Source organism: Misgurnus anguillicaudatus, chromosome 22 (assembly GCF_027580225.2).
Source record: "Misgurnus anguillicaudatus chromosome 22, ASM2758022v2, whole genome shotgun sequence".
Taxonomy (NCBI): domain Eukaryota; kingdom Metazoa; phylum Chordata; class Actinopteri; order Cypriniformes; family Cobitidae; genus Misgurnus; species Misgurnus anguillicaudatus.
Window position 1 is genome coordinate 25,728,208 of NC_073358.2, and position 20,476 is coordinate 25,748,683.

A 20,476-nucleotide genomic window follows, 5' to 3' on the forward strand; every position below is an offset into this window, starting at 1 on the left:
ACCACAACAAATTCAACTTACAACATCTTTTATTACAGAATTTAAGTGCCAAAATGGGAAATGGTTCGATGAAGCTGAACCCATTTAAACAGGTCAATGGCTCAGCCAAACCCAAAAACAACGTGGAATCAAGTTCGCTTCCTCATGTTCTCAGATCCAGAGTGGATGAGCTCGAAAATCAGCTGAAGAAGAAGGACGAAGACCTGAGTGCCAAGGAACTTCAGATCAAACATCTAGAGGAGCAACTAGCCCAACAAAGACAGGCGATCTCGGAGATCTCGGATGCTTTAAGGAACAAGTGCTTCCAACTCAACAAGCTTCAGGATGCACTGAAGAATCAAGGGGAGTTGGGTCTCCTGCCATCACCCATCAAGGATAAAGTCAGTCAGTGTCTTTCGGGTCTGCTCAGAGATAACCTTAACAGGAGAAAAGGAGCAAAAGCTGGGGTGTCTGCAGAACCTTCATCCAGAACCTACGACTCCAACGGCATACCGAAATTCTACTTTGAGAGTGCAAGAGTCTGGAAAGAGCAAAGGTGGGCTGTCATGCATCACTTAATATCAGTGATAGCCTACTAGTATTTGGGACTGTGTACATAATAGGCTATTTCTTAATTAAAAATCAGCATTACAATCAGTACAGAGCAGTATTAGATGTACGTTGTTTTAAAAAATATCAATAAATGTATCCCAGCCATCACTGGGGCTATACCCTCCAGGGCAGTGCTTCCCAATCCTGGTCCTCGAGGCCCCCCTCCCAGAAAGTTTTAGATGTCTCCTTATTTAGAACACCTGATTCAACTTATCAGCCTCCTTCCAAAATGGTAAACATGTCTACCAAACAAGCTGATGAGTTAAATCAGGTGTGTTAAACAAGGAGACATCTAAAACATTCTGGGAGGGGGGCCTCGAGGACCAGGATTGGGGCACACTGCTCTAGGGGGACATATCATGAAAATCTGACTTTTTCCATGTTTAAGTGCTATAATTGGGTCCCCAGTGCTTGTATCAACCTAGGAAATATGATAAAGATCAACCCAGTAACTTAGTTTTGGTAAACCATTCTCTGTAAGCATGTGAAAAAATTGGTAATTGAAATTTGGCTCCCCTTGTGATGTCAGAAAGGGATAATACCGCCCCTTAAAGGGACACTTCACCCATTTGCATTAGGCTTTGTATAGTTAGAAACCCAGTCAATATCTTTGTTTAGGGCAGTTTCCTTATTAACATTGAGAAAACACAAAAAGAAAACACAAAAAAAGAAATATCGATCAACTTACAACAGAGAATAACTTTATTAACATTGTTTTTTAGTCTGTAACAGAAAAGACTTAAAATGCATCAATTTGCCTGAAATAAAAAAATCAATCCTTATTTAAAGTATAATATTTTTGACCATTTGATACTGAAAAATTAAATATAATCAATAAATAACACAATCGGTTTACAGCGTGATTGGGGTGTAATGTCTTTAAAAATCACTTCCTGAAAAAGTATTTTCCCTGGGGGTCCCGCCCCACTATTTGAGAAGCACTGGTTTAGGGGGTGAGACTACAAACACTCCTTTTCTCGGTGAAATAGGCACCAAATTCAAAATTTATGTTACATTTCGACTACAAATATGATCCACTTTTAATAAAGATTAATTTGTCCACGGGTGAAATGCTCCTTTAATCTGAATCTATTCAATCACTGCACTGCCATTTAGTGCAGAGATCAACATATTTGAATTTAAAAGGACTCACCCAAGATGGCACATTTTTGCTCACACATACAAAGTGGCAATTTTAACATGCTATAATAAATTATCTATATGGTATTTTGAGCTAAAACTTCACATATGTACTCTGGGGACACCAAAGATTTATTTGACATCTTAAAATGTATATTTTGAGTTCATATTAGTATCTCAAAGGTACATATTCATATTTAAATATGAATATAAATTGTGCATCTGGTATCAAATTAATACATATCTGTACTAATTGTACATATTAGGACCTTTTTAAAGGGTACTGCCCCTGTGACTGCTGGGGTACATATTTTAACCTTTTTTTCTAGCAGTGTATTGTGAAAAGATAAATGTTTGTTAACTTTAAGGCTTCAAGTCAAATTCCCACCTGACCAGGTTGTTTTCGTACGTAATTCAGTGCAGTTTTACAGGAATATTCATTATTGTATCTCGGCTAATATCAAGCCTCCTTAAAGAGCTCAAATAGATCTGCCGTCTTTTGCATGTTGGTAATTAGTCTGTGTTATTCATATGCTAAGCTTTAAGAGCCCATGCTGCGTAGATACTCATTATGTTGGAAACCTAAGTTGGCCTAATCTGTTTGCTGAACACCATGCTGAGGTTCATTATGCTGCCTGTATTCTAACATTAACAATCAAACAACTGGTGTACTTGACAGCTGAAGGAAAAGCAGGCCAATTAGTCTATCCTGAATATTTTGTTCTTGGTCATCATAATATATAAAGTCCATCAACAATAAGAATTGATAGCCTATAGCCAGCATGTGACATTATATAAATAATGTTTGGTGTATTTTTAACAGTGTAAAGAAGCTCCTCACAGATGCTTTAAATAAGAACCAGTATCTGAGGAGACTGGAGATACAGCAGGTGAAAGACATGGTGGAATGTATGTATGAGAGGACGTACCAGCAAGGGGAATATGTCATCAAACAAGGAGAGCCGGGGAATCACCTGTTTGTGCTTGCAGGTACAGTATGAACTGACTAAATGTGACACAGTCATGTTCACGACCCTTCCAAATAGGGGGCGACAATAGACCATTTTATTCTAAAGGCAAAACCTAGGGTTGTAAATGGACTCTTTGGATTTTTTTTGCACTTAATAAAGTTACGTAGAACTCAGAGAACAATTTAACAGATTATTTTAATGCAATCTTTGGCACCTTTAACAATGAAATCAGTGTTAAAATGCCGTTTGCACCCTACAGATGGAAAGCTGGATGTCTATCAGCACAATAAACTGCTCACGTCAATATCAGTCTGGACTACATTTGGTGAATTAGCCATCTTGTACAACTGCACCAGGACTGCATCGGTCAAAGGTAAAAACTTTCCTATGTACTAAACTGTATGTTTGAGTTTTGGTGCTTATCCGAGACAAATTTCTCCTAAGGGAGAATACTACATTGACTTTGATTTGGTAATTTAGCCACTGTAAATGTCTATTGTTGCACAGCGGGGTGGAGCGAGTTGTTTTATATGCAAACATGTCTTTATGAAATATAGGTTAGGTCTACAATGAAATGAACATGTTGTGACCATGGATTGGCCACATGTAGCCACAGGGTATCCAACAAACACCTGCATTTTTTGTTAATCTCATTGGCTTGACAATAATTTAGTTTGGTTGTTCTGATATCAAATTGAACTTGTTCAGTGATGGCAAATAAGTGATTGGGAAGACGTGTCTGGCCTGCCCTCATAATATATTTTATTCTCCCTCCTAAATGTGCATTGATGTGCAGGAAACAACAAATCATTCAATAAGTTTAAAGGTGGTGTGTGTAAATTGTAGTGGCATCTAGTGGTGAGATTGTGAATTGCAACGAACAGCTCACCCCTCAATTTTAAAACGCATATGGTAGCCGCCACATGACTTACATTGTGCTCTGTAGAACAGTTTGTCTGTTTAGTAAAAAAACATGACGGCGACTTCCATGTAAGAAGACCCGCGGTGCATGTAGATAAAAACGTCTCATTCTAAGGTAATAAAAACAATACAGTTTATTATGTAAGGTCTTTATGCATCACTAATAATATAGTATATTCTATTGCATTTCTTTCAAGAGAGTCTTCTAAAACTTATACAATGCACCTTTGAATAATAAATAAATCAATCTTCACTGAACCACTGAAGTTTAAATTTACATCAGTTAGTGACGGGAAAAAAATGGTGAGGTAAAACCTGGAAGTTCCTGGTATTCCACTTACCTGTTTTGTTGTGTTTGCAGCGGCCAGCAACGTGAGGACATGGGCTCTCGATCGCGAGGTCTTTCACAACATCATGCGGATGACTGCAGAAGCTCGCCATGAGCAGTACCGCAACTTCCTGAGGAGGTAAACCTGCTGTTTGTTATTATCTGCATCCAAACATTAACATCAAGGCCTGGTTTCACAGACAAGGCTTAGCTAAAGCCAGGGCTAGGCCTCAGTTAAATTAAGATGTTTAAGAATTTTAAATAAACATACCTTAGAAAAGACATTACTGATGTGTATCTTGAGACAAATCAACGACACTAGCATATTTTAAGATCTGTCAGTGCAAATTGTTTTCATCTGAGACAGCTTAAACATGACAGCTAAAGCCGAAAGTATACTAGGGACGTGTGGGTATGCGCGTCGTCTGCATGACGTCATTTTCATTGGGCATCGTCCACGTGCAGCCCACGGGACAGTGCGCGTACAGTCCGTGTAGAACAGCGCATGCGCGTGAAAATATTTAGACAGGACACTCAACTACAAACAATTATACAAAGGAAATAGACAGCACTCGCACACACACTATCGTTTTTCTTCTTTAATTTTTACTCCTTCCAAGAACAGAAAGCAGTGGAGCATGTTATGTTTGATTCCTATTCTTTGTTGTCTTATTGTTTGTTCTAGACTGTGTTTGCAATGGTGGATCGGCTACTTTTCTTCACCTATCCTAATGCTTTTATGTACTCTAAATGTCGCCAAATCAGTGCTGCCCTGACGGCCTAATTATTTATAATTATAATAATTATAAATTATAACTATTTTAATTTGAATAAGAAATCATTTGTATTGCATATAGTGTCAAACGCGGCCATCCGCTTTTAGCCGCGGGGAGTATACTTGGAAAGCTGCGCAGATGCGTGTGTGCGCGAGCCGGACCCAGAAAAAATTTATACCCTGCCCTTTAGTCTAGAACTAGCCTTAAGCCTAAAGCAAAGCAATGTTATTAAAATAGTTTCTAGATCAAACAAACAAACAAGCAACTTGGAATTTTTGTGACATGATCCGATGTATTGATAAAAAAGGTCAGTTTATTTTATGGTCGGGTTGCAATGTGACATCATCGTAACTATAATCTAATAAAAAAACATTAAAAAAACAAAAAGAAGTAATTCAATTAAATGTCTTTTAAAAAATATTGTAATAATAAATGATAAATAATAGATAGTATTTTGTATAAGATAAAATAATTACAACAGTTCTCTATAGCAGGAGTTATTAAACTTTAAGATATCACATATGAAAGATTAACCTCTTTTGAGGGACCCCCTACCTATAATATATATATAATTGGCTACACTAAGAGTAATGCTGAAGAGAAACATTTTTAGTTCAGATTATTTAAACTGCAGCAACTTTGTTTCAGCTTTACAAGATATACTGCCTTACAAATCCTAGTAAGTGAGATCAAGGGATCTGTAATAAGGAAAACAAACTAGAAAGTTACAAAGCAAATGAAGAGTTTGGTTCCAAAACGCAATAAATCATTTTGACTAATTTCGGTAAAAATGTGTTCTATACCAAGAAAGTGACAAGATGAAAACCACTATTTTCTGTTACAAACGTTCACATAGCATCTTTAGGTTATAAAAACATTAAAAATTCAAATCCATACTTTGATCTTCAAAGAGTTATTTTAAAAACTGATTATTTTTTCGGCAAAATGCAATAAATCCATGACAAGTTTTTTTTTTCAAAATGCTATAAATCTATTGAATCAATATATAAATGTGCATTCATCTTTACCATGTTATATTCATTTAGTTGACTAGTGGTAAACACTGATAACAAATTAATGTCATTAATCAAAACACTTACTTTGTCATATTAAAACACTGTTCTTGCTGCTGTCGTCCTTGGGACGTCGTCGCTGACATTTTTGACAGCAATCAGCTGTAAAATATTTTGGTCCTGCTTGATTTATGTTGACTTTGCGTAAACTAATGGAAAGTATTTCATAAGATCCTCTGGGGTCAATGTGTTAGCATGACAGAATGCTGCCGGGAGAACAAGTAACGGCGGACATTTTTCCGTCTCCCGAGTGCCTCTCGCGTAAATTAATAGATTTTGATGGCTTACGTTTCTTTCCCGCCACAGAAAACCACCAGGTTTATCAATGCCATCAAAATTACTATTTTTTGTTTTTGTTTGTTTGTTAATTAGGAGGCACAAAGTAGATGAGGAAAACTAGGATTCTGTGTATTTAACGCGCCACCATTGTTGTTTACAATGCGTGGAATGGTGCTCTGTGATTTGTTATGAGGATTTATTACATTCTGCAGAGAAGGAGGGCTGGCGTTTATCACATTTTGGATAAAAAGGGAGAAAAGATGACAGAATAACACGACGGATATTGGATTTTGCGTAAAATTAAGATTCTACTTTTTAATACTGACCTGACACAATACTGATTTTGGCTGTAACAAATAAAAAAAAGTGTTTATAGCGTTTTGGAACCAAACTCTTCAAATACAGTATAAACAATTTTGGGATGTATCCTGATGGCAATAGACTCCAGTGCAGATCCAACCCAGAGTCTAGTGCTATTTGGGTAGTAAGAAATAAGAGATAAGCCTAATAAATGAAAACACCTAATAAATAAATTGAAAAAAAAAAAATCTCAGAATTTACTAGGGATCCCCTAGAACCTCCTTAAGGCCCCTGGGGGTCCTCAGACCCCAATTTGGAAGCCCCTGCTCTATTGCACACATCAGCCAGTTTTAGACACACCATGAAAATACCTGCATCAGTTCAAGCTTATTTGTCTGCAGACTGCATTTTGATGATCTTTCACTTGACATGATCATGAATAAATGAACATGAATAATTGAAACATGATTAAATGTCAGAAACATATTCAGAACATCAAATGTTTACTCATTTCTTGTTTCCCGCATCTCACATTTTTGTCTTTTCTTTTATTTCAGTGTTTCACTTCTTGGCAGTCTGCCTGGGGATAAACTGAATAAGATTGTTGATTGCTTAGAGGTGGTAAGTACTAAAAATAGTAAAGAAGTCTGGTGATATGTAAGAAACTAAGCAGCTCTTTATCAATGAACATTTGACAGTTAGATTCTATATTTAAGCATCTTTAGAGACTGCTTACCTTCAGTCGTCCAGACCCAATGTGACAATTCTGGATAAACAGTCCTTAAATTATTACATCTTTCATCGCTCGGCCCAGTATATTGTTACCATAGTTATTTTACTAAGGCCGAGCGAAGTGTTCGCTCCAATCGAGGGGACGAGTGATTTGTTAAAGATGTTTGTAACAGCCAGTGCAGGCTGCCGACTGATTTATTCCACTTCTCCATGAGGGGCCGAAGTGAGTTTTTCTTAAAGAGTGTGGGCTTTGTCAAGTCAATGTCAAATAACCTTCCTTGTGTTCTTCTATGCTGAAAACATCAAGGACATTCCTCTCGATTGTTGGCCCCTGAGGTCGAATGGGAGAATGTCGTTATTCAATCACTCCGATGGAGTTGATTATATTCCCCTCTCTAGGGGTTAGGAACCAATGTAACCCAATAGTGGCCCAGATGTTTCGGACTGAAACATGCAGATAATGTGGAACTCCATCATTAAACAGTGGGGATTGGAATGCAAAGAGGAACGCTAGGAACAGACAAATGTTTTTGAGACCCGTGGCATGCCGAGAGAGCATCTTTAATGAAACCGTGTCATGTTGTACGACACTTGGGGATGAAGATCTGTTGAGGACATGGACCAGAACATTTTTGTACCCTTGCAACTGAGTGTGCTTTGTAAATGGTCGTTGATCATTTTCTAGAATGCTTAAATGATTTACTTGGTGAAGCTTAATTTTCAAAATATTTATATGTTTGATATAAGACTTAGTCTCTGACAAGCAACCGAAAACAACAGTAACAACAATGCAAAAATGGTTTCAATGTTAGTTCACACAATTTGTAGTGACAGTATATTAGGGGCTTATTCATGAGCTTGCACCCAGTTTCTAATTTTTTTATTATTGTTATTTATTAGAAATAAGTTAGACTGTTTGGATATTTTGTAATGACTTGCCTTGGTGTGAGCAGTAAAATTTAAGTACTGCCTTTAACCAGAATGATATTAAAATTAACATATATTTTATGTTACTTTAACTAAACAAATTAAGTTTCAACCAATTTCAACCTGTTTTTAAAAGTTATGTCAACGTATTACAAGTCAAAACTTAAAATAGCAGGTTGAATTGACTTGCAAAACCAAGTTGTTTTATGCTTTTTTACAGTGTGGTCCTGTACTCATCAATATTTTTCTACTTTTATGGCAACAATTATGTAACAGTATGATTGTGTTTTAAAGGTGCAGTGTGTAATTTTTAAAAGCATCTCTTGACAGAAATGCAAAATAATATACAAAACTATATTATCAGGGGTGTATAAAGACCTTTTTTATAATGAACCGTTATGTTTTTATTACCTTAGAATTAAATGTTTTTATCTACATACACGAGGGTCCCCTTACATGGAAGTCGCCATTTTGTGCCACCATGTTTCTACAGAAGCCTTTAACGGACAAACTTTTTTTACTAAGTTGTCTCTGTCGATGACATGTTTTTCTGGTGGCGGCTATTGTAGCTTCTCTATGCGTTTAAAAACTGAGGGGTGAGCAGTGGACTGAGCCGTTGGTTGCAATTCGCAACCTCACCCCTAGATGTTGCTAAAATTTACACACTGCACCTTTAATGCTGTGCAGTGGATATGAAGAGCTCAGATGCAAAACTCTCTAAGTGTGTTTGACAAGTTTTCTTGTAGATGAGCATTATTTTGATTATTCTTAATGGATTTTGCCAATAAACCAGTATTTCTGAATGCATGAGGCCAGAATTAAGTGTATTTGAAGTGGAAGTATTTGATGAACGTATAGTACGTGTCGAGAGCATTCGTTTAATATCATTATCTTATTTTTGACTGAGGTGGCTTAAGAGTCTTTGTATTTGAGCTCCTCATATGGAGACACATCCTCACTGTGAAGTCAAAAATGACAGCCTTCCTGCTGCATCCCCTGGGTTTATCCCTATGGGAACATGACAGCAGTGGCTTGATGGTAAATCAATAGCAAAATGAGATTTGTCTTGTGTTTCCTGATCAGGAGTATTATAATAAAGGAGATTACATCATCAGAGAGGGAGAGGAAGGAAACACCTTCTACATAATTGCCAATGGAAAGGTAAAATGCAATACATTATCATCAGTTCACTTGCCCAAAGGTTGGGTTTGTGTACAGTAGGGTTAAAAAATTTGAGACCTCTAGGAAATACAGGATTTAAAATTCAATTTATATAAATATTTTTAGGTCACTAATCAAATGTTTCATTGACCGTGCCTTGTCCTTGGTACAAAAGGTTTTAGATGCACAAAACAGTGCCTTACTCTCTTTGAAGATCATAAGATGACATCACATCTTCAAATCATGCTTGAATAATAGTAATTTTTAGATTATGCACCGACTTCTAATTATAATAAAAAACGTATTTGACCTGACCCTGACCCTAAACTAAACTAAACATTTCCAGTGATTGCCTCAAACTTTTGAACACCCAAAGATTTAAAAACCCAACATTTTGGGCTAAAAGAACCCAGCATAATTTTTAATCCAACTATGTGTTGAATAACCCAGCATTTAAAAGTTTATATTTACTGTGTCTAGTGTATGACATTTAATATTCATGTCTGTCAATCTGGTTTCAACATTCAAAATACTTAAAATAATTCTGTATGAAAGTAGAAATATAGAATATGTTGTGCATGCATAATGTAATGATCATTGTGATTTATTTCCTTCTTTCCAGAAGCTTGTAGTAGTAGTAGTAGTAGTAGTAGTAGTAGTAGTAGTAAAAAATAATAATAATACAGTTAATAATAATAATCATATCCACTGTAATCAACAATATTTTCTTTATTACAGTATATAAAAATCAAAAAAAAAAATTCCCCTATACACTTAAAGATATTGACAAGCCATTTCAACTATTTTCACAAGTGATGAGTTGCTGTAATTTAATCAAGTTGAATTTGCTTTATTTACCGTATTTTCCGGTAAGTCACACTTTTTTCATAGTCTGTCGGGTCCTGGAACTTCTAGTCAGGTGCGACTTATACGTCAAAATTAATTCATATGAACCAAGAGAAACCATTACTGTCTACAGCCGTGAGAGTCCACTCTATGCTGCTCCTGTATTTATGTAATTCAATGAATTCAGTGATGCGGAATGACTTTGAGACCTTTTTGAACATGATTAGGCTTGTCGTGTTAATTTAGCCTACAGAGACAGAGCGCAACGCGTCATGACCTAAAAACCACGCCCACCAGGGGGGAAAACAACCCATCTGTCTCCGTTGACTTTGTATTGTGTGAGGCTGCCTCCTTGTCATTTCTGGCTTATAACAAAAACAGAATAATGCCTAAAAGCTTATGTGTGACAGGGATGTACAGCTAATAAGCCAAAAAACCCAGAAATAAGTTTTTATAAGCTGTCGACCCCAAAAAACGAGCGATAAAGACACAAAAGGGGAAAACAGGCAACTTTTCATAGTACTTCTATTAGTAGAACTGCCTCCACTAGAGGGAAACGTAGTCGGCGATCCACTTTTTTCTCATTAAAGGCTTGGTTTTACGGCTCGGCAGCTTATAAAAACTTATTTCTGTTTTTTTTGGCTTGTTAGCTGTACATATTGTCACACAGCAGCTTTTAGGCATTATTCTGTTTTTTTGTAATAAGCCAGAAATGACAAGGAGGCGGCTTCTCGCAATACAAAGTCAATGGAGACGGTTGGATTGTTGCCCACCCGGTGTGCGTGGTTTTCAAATTAGCATAACTGCGCTCTGTTTCTATTCAGCCTTCCAGATATGTTATGTATTGTTTAAATAACTGTTTATGTTACTTTAATTTGTACGGACACCTATTCAGCCTGCTGTTCTGTCTGCTATTGTTTAGTTGAATAACTTGCCTTTCCAGATTAAATGTCTGTTCTTCAGCTTGGATTTTGTGAAATCACTTCTAAAAAAGATTTTCAAACAATCTACTGCTAATTTATAACAAAATACAGGTGATTGAACTTATGGAGGCAACATTTTTCTACACCAGTAGTAATCCTCATGGACTTGACTGGAGATGTTGATCTGTGTCTGTGGGAGGTCGAGTGTGTTGAGATAAATCAGTAATTTGACACCAAAGGGGTTAAGAGACGGGGCTCTCCACTGGGAAGCAACAGGAACTGTTTAGCATGAGCTAGTCAGCTTTGGGTCCCCTGTTGGTTTCTGCCCCACTGTAGCTCAAGACGGGGGAAAGGAAGATGTTTTGCTGGGGGGAGCGAATTTAATTACCGGAAATGATGGTTCTCGTCAGCCTGTCGCCACCAAGTCCAGGAGCGTGTTGGGAATAAGGCCATTAGCGCTAGTCACCAAAAACTGCCTATCGGAAAGGTCAAGAGGGTCACCGTAGTTTAGTGGATCATTTTACAGAATTGAGGATGAATCCGATTCTGTGAAGTAATTCAATTTTTTTCAATAGGATTTTTATTGATTACATATTGCCTGTGATTGAAAGATAATATCTTGTGTGGTCTACTATGTATTGTTTTATAAGCTATAACATGCTGTTATAGGTGATGCATATATTATTTTATACAATTGTAAATTTAATAGACTCCTTAAGGGGATAGTTCACCCAAAAATGAAAATTCTGTACACCCTACAACAGAAAATATTTTGATAAATGATGGTAAGCACACAGTTGATGGTACCCACTGACTTCCATAGCATTTGTTATTCCTACTATGGAAGTCAGTGGGTACCGTCAACAGTGTGCCCACCACCATCCATCAAAATATCTTCTGTTGTATTTTTCTGTTTGAGTAAACATACTCATACAGGTTTAAAACAACATTAGGGTCAGTAAATAAGAATTTTGTGTGAACTATCCCTTTAAAGCATTGGGGTCTATGCGTTTTAAAATGCAATCCTATGTTGCCCAGATTAAAGTGACACAAAGCACACAGGATCATGAAGAGCCTCAGATCATCAACACCTTGGGGAAAGGGGATTATTTTGGCGAGAAAGCCCTCATCAGGTACAGACTTTCTTCAATCCCCAGCATTAATTCCCATTCTCTAGCTTGAATCCTACTATCGATAGCCTTTTGTCATTGGATGTTTAAGTATCATGGCAATACAAGAGATAATCAATGGTCAACTTTTAAAGGGACACTTCACTTTTTTGAAAATATGCTAATTTTCCAGCTCCCCTACATTTTTACCTTTTTGGAATCCATTCAGCTGATCTCCGGGTCTGGCGCTACCACTTTTAGCATAGCTTAGCCGAATCCATTGAATCTGATTAGACCATTAGCATCATGCTAAAAATAACCAAACTGTTATATTTTTCCTATTTAAAACTTGACTCTTTTGTAGTTACAGTGGGGCAAAAAAGTATTTAGTCAGCTACCAATTGTTCAAGTTCTCACACTTAAAAAGATGAGAGAGGCCTGTAATTTTTGTCAAAGGTACACGTCAACTATGTGTAACGTCCATACAGCCACGCCGCCAGAGGGAGCCCTCGCCGGAGTACTGACGTGGCGCCGCTCTCTGCTTCTCTGACTGTTTCCTGTTTGTCCCTATTTAAGTTTCAAGCTAGCTTAAGGCTAGCGCGAAGTATTGCCAGTTTACCTGCGTACCGAGCGTTATTCTGATTGTGATTTCTGACTGCCTATCGTTGTGACCATTTGTCTGCCTATCTGTTTATCTGCCTTTTGGATTTGCCCCTTTGCCTAGTTTGCCTGGATCGGACTGTCTATCTGTGTTTTGATCTGCCTGCCTGTATACCTGACTACTCTTCTGCCTCACGTTTTGATTTGTTTGCTTGATTGGTTTGTTTTAAATAAACACCGCAAAATGGATCCCAGTATTCCTGAGCATTCCTTACAGAATACTTCGCCTACCATCGATCCAGCGGAAGTAACCAATCTAATGGCTGCTTACAAACAGCAAAGCACGCTCCTGCAGGGCTACCAGGAACAGCTTACACGGCTTCAAGCCGTCAACGAACACCTCACAGGCTATATCCAAGCATTGCCATCCACCTCTGTGAAACGAATGAGCGTTTCTGAACCTGATAAGTTTGATGGTACAGCGGAACACGTGAGAGGCTTCCTTCGTCAGCTGGATATTTATTTTCAAGATCATGTGAGTGATAAATTATCTGATAATGCGATGTGTTCTAAAGTTTTCTCTTTGTTGACTGGCAAAGCGGTCGAGTGGGCCTCCGCTGTTTGGGACACCGATCCTCGGATCCGCACATCTTACTCCTATTTTGTACAGCAAATTAAAGAAGTGTTTGAATACCCAGCGGGGGGAAGAAGTGCTTCATCGCAGATCATTAATATGTCCCAGAACCATCGTCCTGTCGCAGAGTATGCCATTGAATTTCGCACGCTTGCAGCACAAAGCGGTTGGAATGATAAATCGCTAAAGGATATTTTTCAGAACAGTCTTGACATTGATCTTCAAGCAGAACTGGCATGTAAAGGTGAGAACCTCTCATTCTCTGAATTTGTGACCTTGTCTGTACACATTGATAACCTGATGAGAAATGTGCCTGCCAGAACGAAACTGAAAACTTCCACTAGGCCTGTATATGCCACCAGTAAAGTGTTCCATACCGCTGTAAATAATGACAACATTGTAGAACCAATGCAGATGGGGTTCGCTCCTTTGACCATAGCAGAACGACAACGACGTCATGAGCACAATTTATGTTTCTATTGTGGGAAACCTGGACATCGCATCGATAACTGCCCATCCAAGAAACCACGCAACACCAACACGGTAAACCAGTTCTTTAACCTCCCTTCTTGTTATGATATGTGTTCTCAACCAGTAACAATCATCCACGATAATATAACCATGTCATTCACAGCATTAATTGACTCAGGCTCTGCACTAAACTTCATTAATGAAGATGTTGTCAATAAATTTCTCATCCCTGTCATCCCATGCCAACCTCCATTAAGCATTTCTGCCGTCAACAATGTACCCATCGGCAAAGGTATTACTCACCAGACTGTTCCCCTCACTCTTCAAGTTGGTCTTCTTCATCTTGAAACGATTACATTGTATGTGATCTCTTCACCCCGCTATGACATCATATTGGGACACCCCTGGCTAGTCGCACACGATCCAAAGATAAACTGGAGAACAGGAGAGATTCTACAATGGTCATCTCGTTGTATGAAAACCTGCATTAACCATATGAAGCACAAACCCTGTCTGTCTACCAATGTTGAAAGCCCTACTGGTAAGAATGTTATGATTCCTGATGTCTACTCTGAATATGCAGAAGTGTTTAGCAAAGTCAAGGCAACCGAATTACCACCACATAGACCTTGGGATTGTGCTATTGAACTTCTACCTAATGCTATGCCTCCCAAATGTAAAGTTTATCCCCTGTCTCAACCTGAAACCCGAGCCATGGAGGATTACATCACTGAAGCACTACAAAATGGCTTTATTCGGATCTCCACATCTCCTGCTGCTGCGGGCTTCTTTTTCGTAGAGAAGAAGGATGGTGGCCTAAGACCTTGCATCGACTATAGAGGTTTGAACAATATCACTGTTAAATTTCCCTACCCTTTACCTCTTGTACCTTCTGCCCTAGAACAACTGAGGGAAGCAAAAATCTATACCAAGCTGGACTTACGTAGTGCCTACAATCTGGTTCGTATCCGTGAAGGTGATGAATGGAAGACTGCATTCCACACCACTAGAGGGCACTATGAATACCTCGTGATGCCGTATGGTCTATCTAACTCTCCCGCCGTCTTCCAGTCATTCATCAATGAAGTGTTCCGGGACCTCCTGAACCAGTATGTTATTGCTTACATTGACGATATCTTGATTTATTCCAATAATATGGAGGACCATGTCTGCCATGTTAAAGAAGTCCTGTCTCGTCTCCTCCAGAACAAGTTATACGTCAAAGCAGAAAAATGTGAGTTTCATGTCATGAAAACTAACTTCCTGGGCTATAATATTAGTTCCCAGGGTGTTGAGATGGACACCACCAAAGTCAAGGCAGTCAACGAATGGCCTCCACCCCGCACTGTTAAGGATTTGCAGCGTTTCCTAGGATTTGCAAACTTTTACCGACGATTCATCCGCAACTACAGTACTGTAGCAGCTCCCCTGACATCTCTACTGAAAGGTAAACCCAAAAAACTCCTGTGGAACTCACAAGCTGAGCAAGCTTTTCAGAGACTTAAAACCTGTTTCACCACCGCCCCGATCCTGAAACATCCTGACCCTGAAAAACAGTTCATCGTAGAGGTCGACGCATCAGATACTGGAGTAGGAGCTGTTCTGTCACAACGTCACGGTCCAGAAAATAAGGTATACCCATGTGCTTACTATTCCAGAAAACTCACCCAGGCAGAGAAAAACTACGATATAGGCAACAAGTAACTTCTTTCGATAAAGGCAGCCCTGGAGGAATGGAGGCATTGGCTTGAGGGTGCGAAGCATCATATTGTCATTCTGACGGATCATAAAAACCTCGAGTACGTGAAGGGAGCTCAGAGATTGAATGCACGTCAGGCAAGATGGTCACTTTTCTTCACCCGTTTCAATTTTTCAATCACCTACAGACCCGGACACAAGAATGGTAAAGCTGATGCTCTGTCCAGATACCACGAACCCACTCCTGTTGACCGTTCACCTGTCCCTATCATACCACCTTCTCTTATCATTGCTCCTATAGCGTGGGATATCATGCAGGAAATCACCCACGAACAATTGAATGACCCTGTTCCGCCTGAATGCCCACCTGAGAGAACTTACGTTCCCCAAACACTGCGGCCCCGAATTATGCAATGGGTACACACCTCACTCAGCTCAGGACACCCAGGTATTACCCGCACCACAGCTTTAGTTCAGACATCCTTCTGGTGGCCCACCCTGAAACATGATGTAGCCCAATTTGTGAAATCCTGTAGAGTGTGTGCTCAATCCAAAACTCCCAAAGATTTACCCTCCGGTCTTCTGAAACCATTACCCATACCTCAACGCCCCTGGTCCCATCTCAGCATTGACTTCATCACTGATCTGCCACGTTCTAATAATTATACAGCCATCTTAGTCATTATTGATAGATTTTCTAAATCCTGCCGCCTTATACCCCTCAAAGGCTTACCCACTGCCATGGAAACCGCCGAAGCTATGTTTCACCATGTGTTCAGGAACTATGGAATACCCGAAGACATCGTCTCTGACCGTGGGACCCAGTTCACCTCACAGGTTTGGAAAGCATTTTGCAATAATCTGGACATAAATGTAAGCTTAACATCTGGTTATCATCCCCAGTCTAATGGCCAAGTTGAAAGGTTAAATCAAGAGATTGGACGCTACCTGAGGTCCTATTGTACCCGAGAACAACACCGCTGGTCAGAATTCCTTCCCTGGGCCGAGTATGCACAGAATTCATTGAGACACTCCTCCACCAATCTCACCCCCTTCCAGTGCGTACTCGGCTATCAACCCCCCATGTTCCCTTGGTCAGGAGAGCCTTCGGATGTTCCAGCCGTTGACGACTGGATGAGGAGGAGTGGAGAAGTTTGGGAAAGCGCTCATGTTAGACTCCAGAGGGCGATCCGCAACCAAGAATTCCATGCCAACCGTCACAGACGTCCTCATCCCCCGTACCAGCCTGGTCAGAGGGTCTGGCTCTCCACCCGGGATTTGAAACTCCAGCTCCCGTCTAAGAAACTAAGTCCGAGGTACGTAGGACCTTTCCGAATAATAAGACAAATCAATGATGTTACATATCAGTTAGAGCTGCCTGTTAATTATCGTATTTCTCCCTCTTTTCATGTTTCTCTGCTAAAACCTTACCATGCTGAGTACGACCCCAACGCCGAACCTCCTGAGCCACCTCCCCCTCTCGACGTTGCCGGGGAACCGGCATACGCCGTGAGGGAGTTGTTAGACTCGAGGCGGCGCGGGGGTCGTCTCCAGTATCTGGTCGATTGGGAGGGCTATGGCCCTGAGGAAAGGTCCTGGGTAGCCTCGGACGACATTCTGGATCCCAACCTCATCGAGGAGTTCCACCGAGCCAGACCTGACCGTCCTGCACCACGCCCTAGAGGAAGGCCCCGTAGAGCGCCAGGAGGCGCTCCTAGAGGGGGGGATTCTGTAACGTCCATACAGCCACGCCGCCAGAGGGAGCCCTCGCCGGAGTACTGACGTGGCGCCGCTCTCTGCTTCTCTGACTGTTTCCTGTTTGTCCCTATTTAAGTTTCAAGCTAGCTTAAGGCTAGCGCGAAGTATTGCCAGTTTACCTGCGTACCGAGCGTTATTCTGATTGTGATTTCTGACTGCCTATCGTTGTGACCATTTGTCTGCCTATCTGTTTATCTGCCTTTTGGATTTGCCCCTTTGCCTAGTTTGCCTGGATTGGACTGTCTATCTGTGTTTTGATCTGCCTGCCTGTATACCTGACTACTCTTCTGCCTCACGTTTTGATTTGTTTGCTTGATTGGTTTGTTTTAAATAAACACCGCAAAATGGATCCCAGTATTCCTGAGCATTCCTTACACTATGAGAGACAAAATGAGAAAAAAAATCCAGAAAATCACATTGTCCGACTCCCCAAGAATCCACTTGCAAATCATGGTGAAAAATAAGTATTTGGTCAATAACAAAAGTTTATGTCAATACTTTGTTATATACCCTTTGTTGGCAATGACAGAGATCAAACGTTTTCTGTAAGTCTCCACAAGGTTTTTACATATTGTTGCTGGTAGTTTGGCCCATTCCTCCATGCAGATCTCCTCTAGAGCAGTGATGTTTTAGGGCTGTCGCTGGGCAACTCAGATTTTCAACTCCCTCCAAAGATTTTCTATGGGGTTGAGATCTGGAGACTGGCTAGGCCACTCCAGGGGCCTCATTTATCAAGCGTGCGTACGAACAGAAGTGTGCGTAAAGTGTGCGTAGGAACAGTTTTACGCAAAGTGTGGAATTTATCAAATTGCACTTATACTTAGAAATGTGTGTAAATATACGCACACCTCGGAGTATGCGTACGCAGAGCATCTAGTGGTAGAATAGGGATACTACACAGGACCCTGTTCCAGTGAGTAAAGAAGTGTCTATTTATTATCCACAAGCAGGTGTTAAAAATGATTAATGTCAGTATTGTAACAGCAAATAAGTATAATGATTTATTTGTGATATGTATATGTATCTGTGAAAGCTCTACATGTGATTTGTATTAATGAAGTCTCCGACAAATGTTTGACACAGTGCAATGGCTTATCTTGTGTTATTGGAAGACTTGGCAAATAATCCATTCCGCCGGTAGCGCGTTTTCAAAGATTGCGCCGATGATGCTGGTTATATATGCTGCTGTCCAAGGTGGAAAGTTGTCTGTCCTCCTCCAGTTGCACTCGTTTCACGTCGGTGTGCTGTGACGCGTTTTTTTTTTTTTTTTTGGCTGATAATTTAATGTCAAACGACCTTTTTTATTTCTAAAAGTGTTCTCATACCCAACCGAATTAAACACATGGTAACATGTTCCCATGCAGATTTGTTTTCTTTTGTTAGTCATTCCTCCCGCACTAAGTGAACCGAACAAGATGTGTTATTAGGATTTAACCTCATCCACCAGTAATTCAACTTCTGTGTCTGTAAAGTTCCTCTTTTACGCTCTCTTTGCCATTATTGCGATGAGGGAAAAAGCACAGCCATGTGACTTATAACGGGAGGTGTTGTCACCATATATGGTTCATTGGAGGCGTTTCGAAATGCAAATGAACATGAACGTGCACGGTGCTTAAGAACAAGTGGGATTTATCATCAAGGATTACTTACTGATGTGCGTACGAACCACGTACGCACGTTTGATAAATCCCGATTTTTTTGTACTTAGGCACATTCTAAATTTCATTCGTAGGTACAAATATAGAACATTTTCTACGCAATGTTGATAAATGAGGCCCCTGGACCTTGAAATTATTCTTACGAAACCACTCCTTCTTTGCCCGGGCGGTATGTTTGGGATCACTGCCATACTGAAAGATCCAGCCACGTTTCATCTTCAATGCCCTTGCTGACGAAAGGAGGTTTTGAGTCAAAATCTCACGATACATGGACCCATTCATTCTTTCCTTAACTCGGATCAGTCGTCCTGGTCCCTTTGCAGAAAAACAGACCCAAAGCATGAGGTTTCCACCCCCATGCTTCACAGTAGGTATGGAGTTCTTTGGATGCAACTCAGCATCTTTCTCCTCCAAACACAAGAAGTTGAGTTTCTACCTAAAAGTTATGTTTTGGTTTCATCTGACCATATGGCATTCTCCCACTCTTCTTCTGGATCATCCAAATGCTCTCTAGCAAACTTCAGACGGGTCCGGACATGTACTGGCTTAAGCAGGTGGACACATCTGGCACTGCAGGAATTGAGTCCCTGGCTGCATAGTGTGTTACTGATGGTAGCCTTTGTTACTTTGGTCCCAGCTCTCTGCAGGTTATTCACTAGGTCCCCCCGTGTGGTTCTGGGATTTTTGCTCACCATTCTGGTGATAATTTTTACCCTACGGGATGAGATCTTGCGTGGAGCCCCAGATCGAGGGACATTATCAGTGTTCTTGTATGTCTTTCATTTTCTAATAATTGCTCTCACAGTTGATTTCTTCACACCAAGCTGCTTACCTATTGCAGATTCAGTCTTCCCAGCCTGGTGCAGGTCTACAATTTTGTTTCTGGTGTCCTTTGACAGCTCTTTGGTCTTGGCCATAGTTGAGTTTGCATTCTGACTGTTTTAGGTTGTGGACAGGTGTCTTTTATACTGCTAACAAGTTCAAACAGGTGCCATTAATACAGGTAACAAGTGGAGGACAGAGGATCCTCTTAAAGAAGAAGTTACAGGTCTGTGAGAGAAAGAAATCTTGCTTTTTTGTTATTGACCAAATACTTATTTTCCACCATAAATTGCAAATAAATTCTTAAAAAATCAGACAATGTGATTTTCTGGATTTTTTCCCTCATTCTGTCTCTCATAGTTGAAGTGCACCCATGATGAAAACCACAGGCCTCTCTCATCTTTTCAAGTGGGAGAACCTGCACAATTGGCGGTCGACCAAACACTCCTTTGCCCCACTGTACATCGTGTACTTAGACGGACAGAAAATTAAAAGTTGCGATTTTCTAGGCAGATATGGCTAGGAACTATACCATCAGTATTAGTACACAATGTAACTACATGAGAGTTAAGTTTTAAATAGGAAACAAATCTAAACTCTTTGGTTATGTTTGAGCGCAATGCTAAATGGTCTAATCAGATTCAATGGATTATGCTAAGCTATCTAAAAGTTGTAGCGCCAGACACGGAGATCGGCTGAATGGATTTCAAAATGGTGAAAATCAAGTTTGACTCTAGGGGACCTGGAAAATTAGCAAA

General features: G+C 39.9%; 1 protein-coding gene across 1 annotated transcript in view; it reads left to right on the forward strand.

Annotated features, from left to right (window-relative positions):
* Positions 1 to 20,476, forward strand: part of prkg2 (protein kinase cGMP-dependent 2) — a 33,377-nt gene that overhangs the window by 1,096 nt on the left and 11,805 nt on the right. The window contains exons 2-8 of the mRNA XM_055199910.2: positions 39 to 535; positions 2,555 to 2,721; positions 2,962 to 3,075; positions 3,985 to 4,090; positions 6,937 to 7,000; positions 9,122 to 9,199; positions 12,007 to 12,101. Coding sequence (XP_055055885.1) covers positions 54 to 535; positions 2,555 to 2,721; positions 2,962 to 3,075; positions 3,985 to 4,090; positions 6,937 to 7,000; positions 9,122 to 9,199; positions 12,007 to 12,101 — 1,106 coding nt within the window. The 5' untranslated portion in view covers positions 39 to 53. The remainder of the gene's footprint in view (positions 1 to 38; positions 536 to 2,554; positions 2,722 to 2,961; positions 3,076 to 3,984; positions 4,091 to 6,936; positions 7,001 to 9,121; positions 9,200 to 12,006; positions 12,102 to 20,476) is intronic.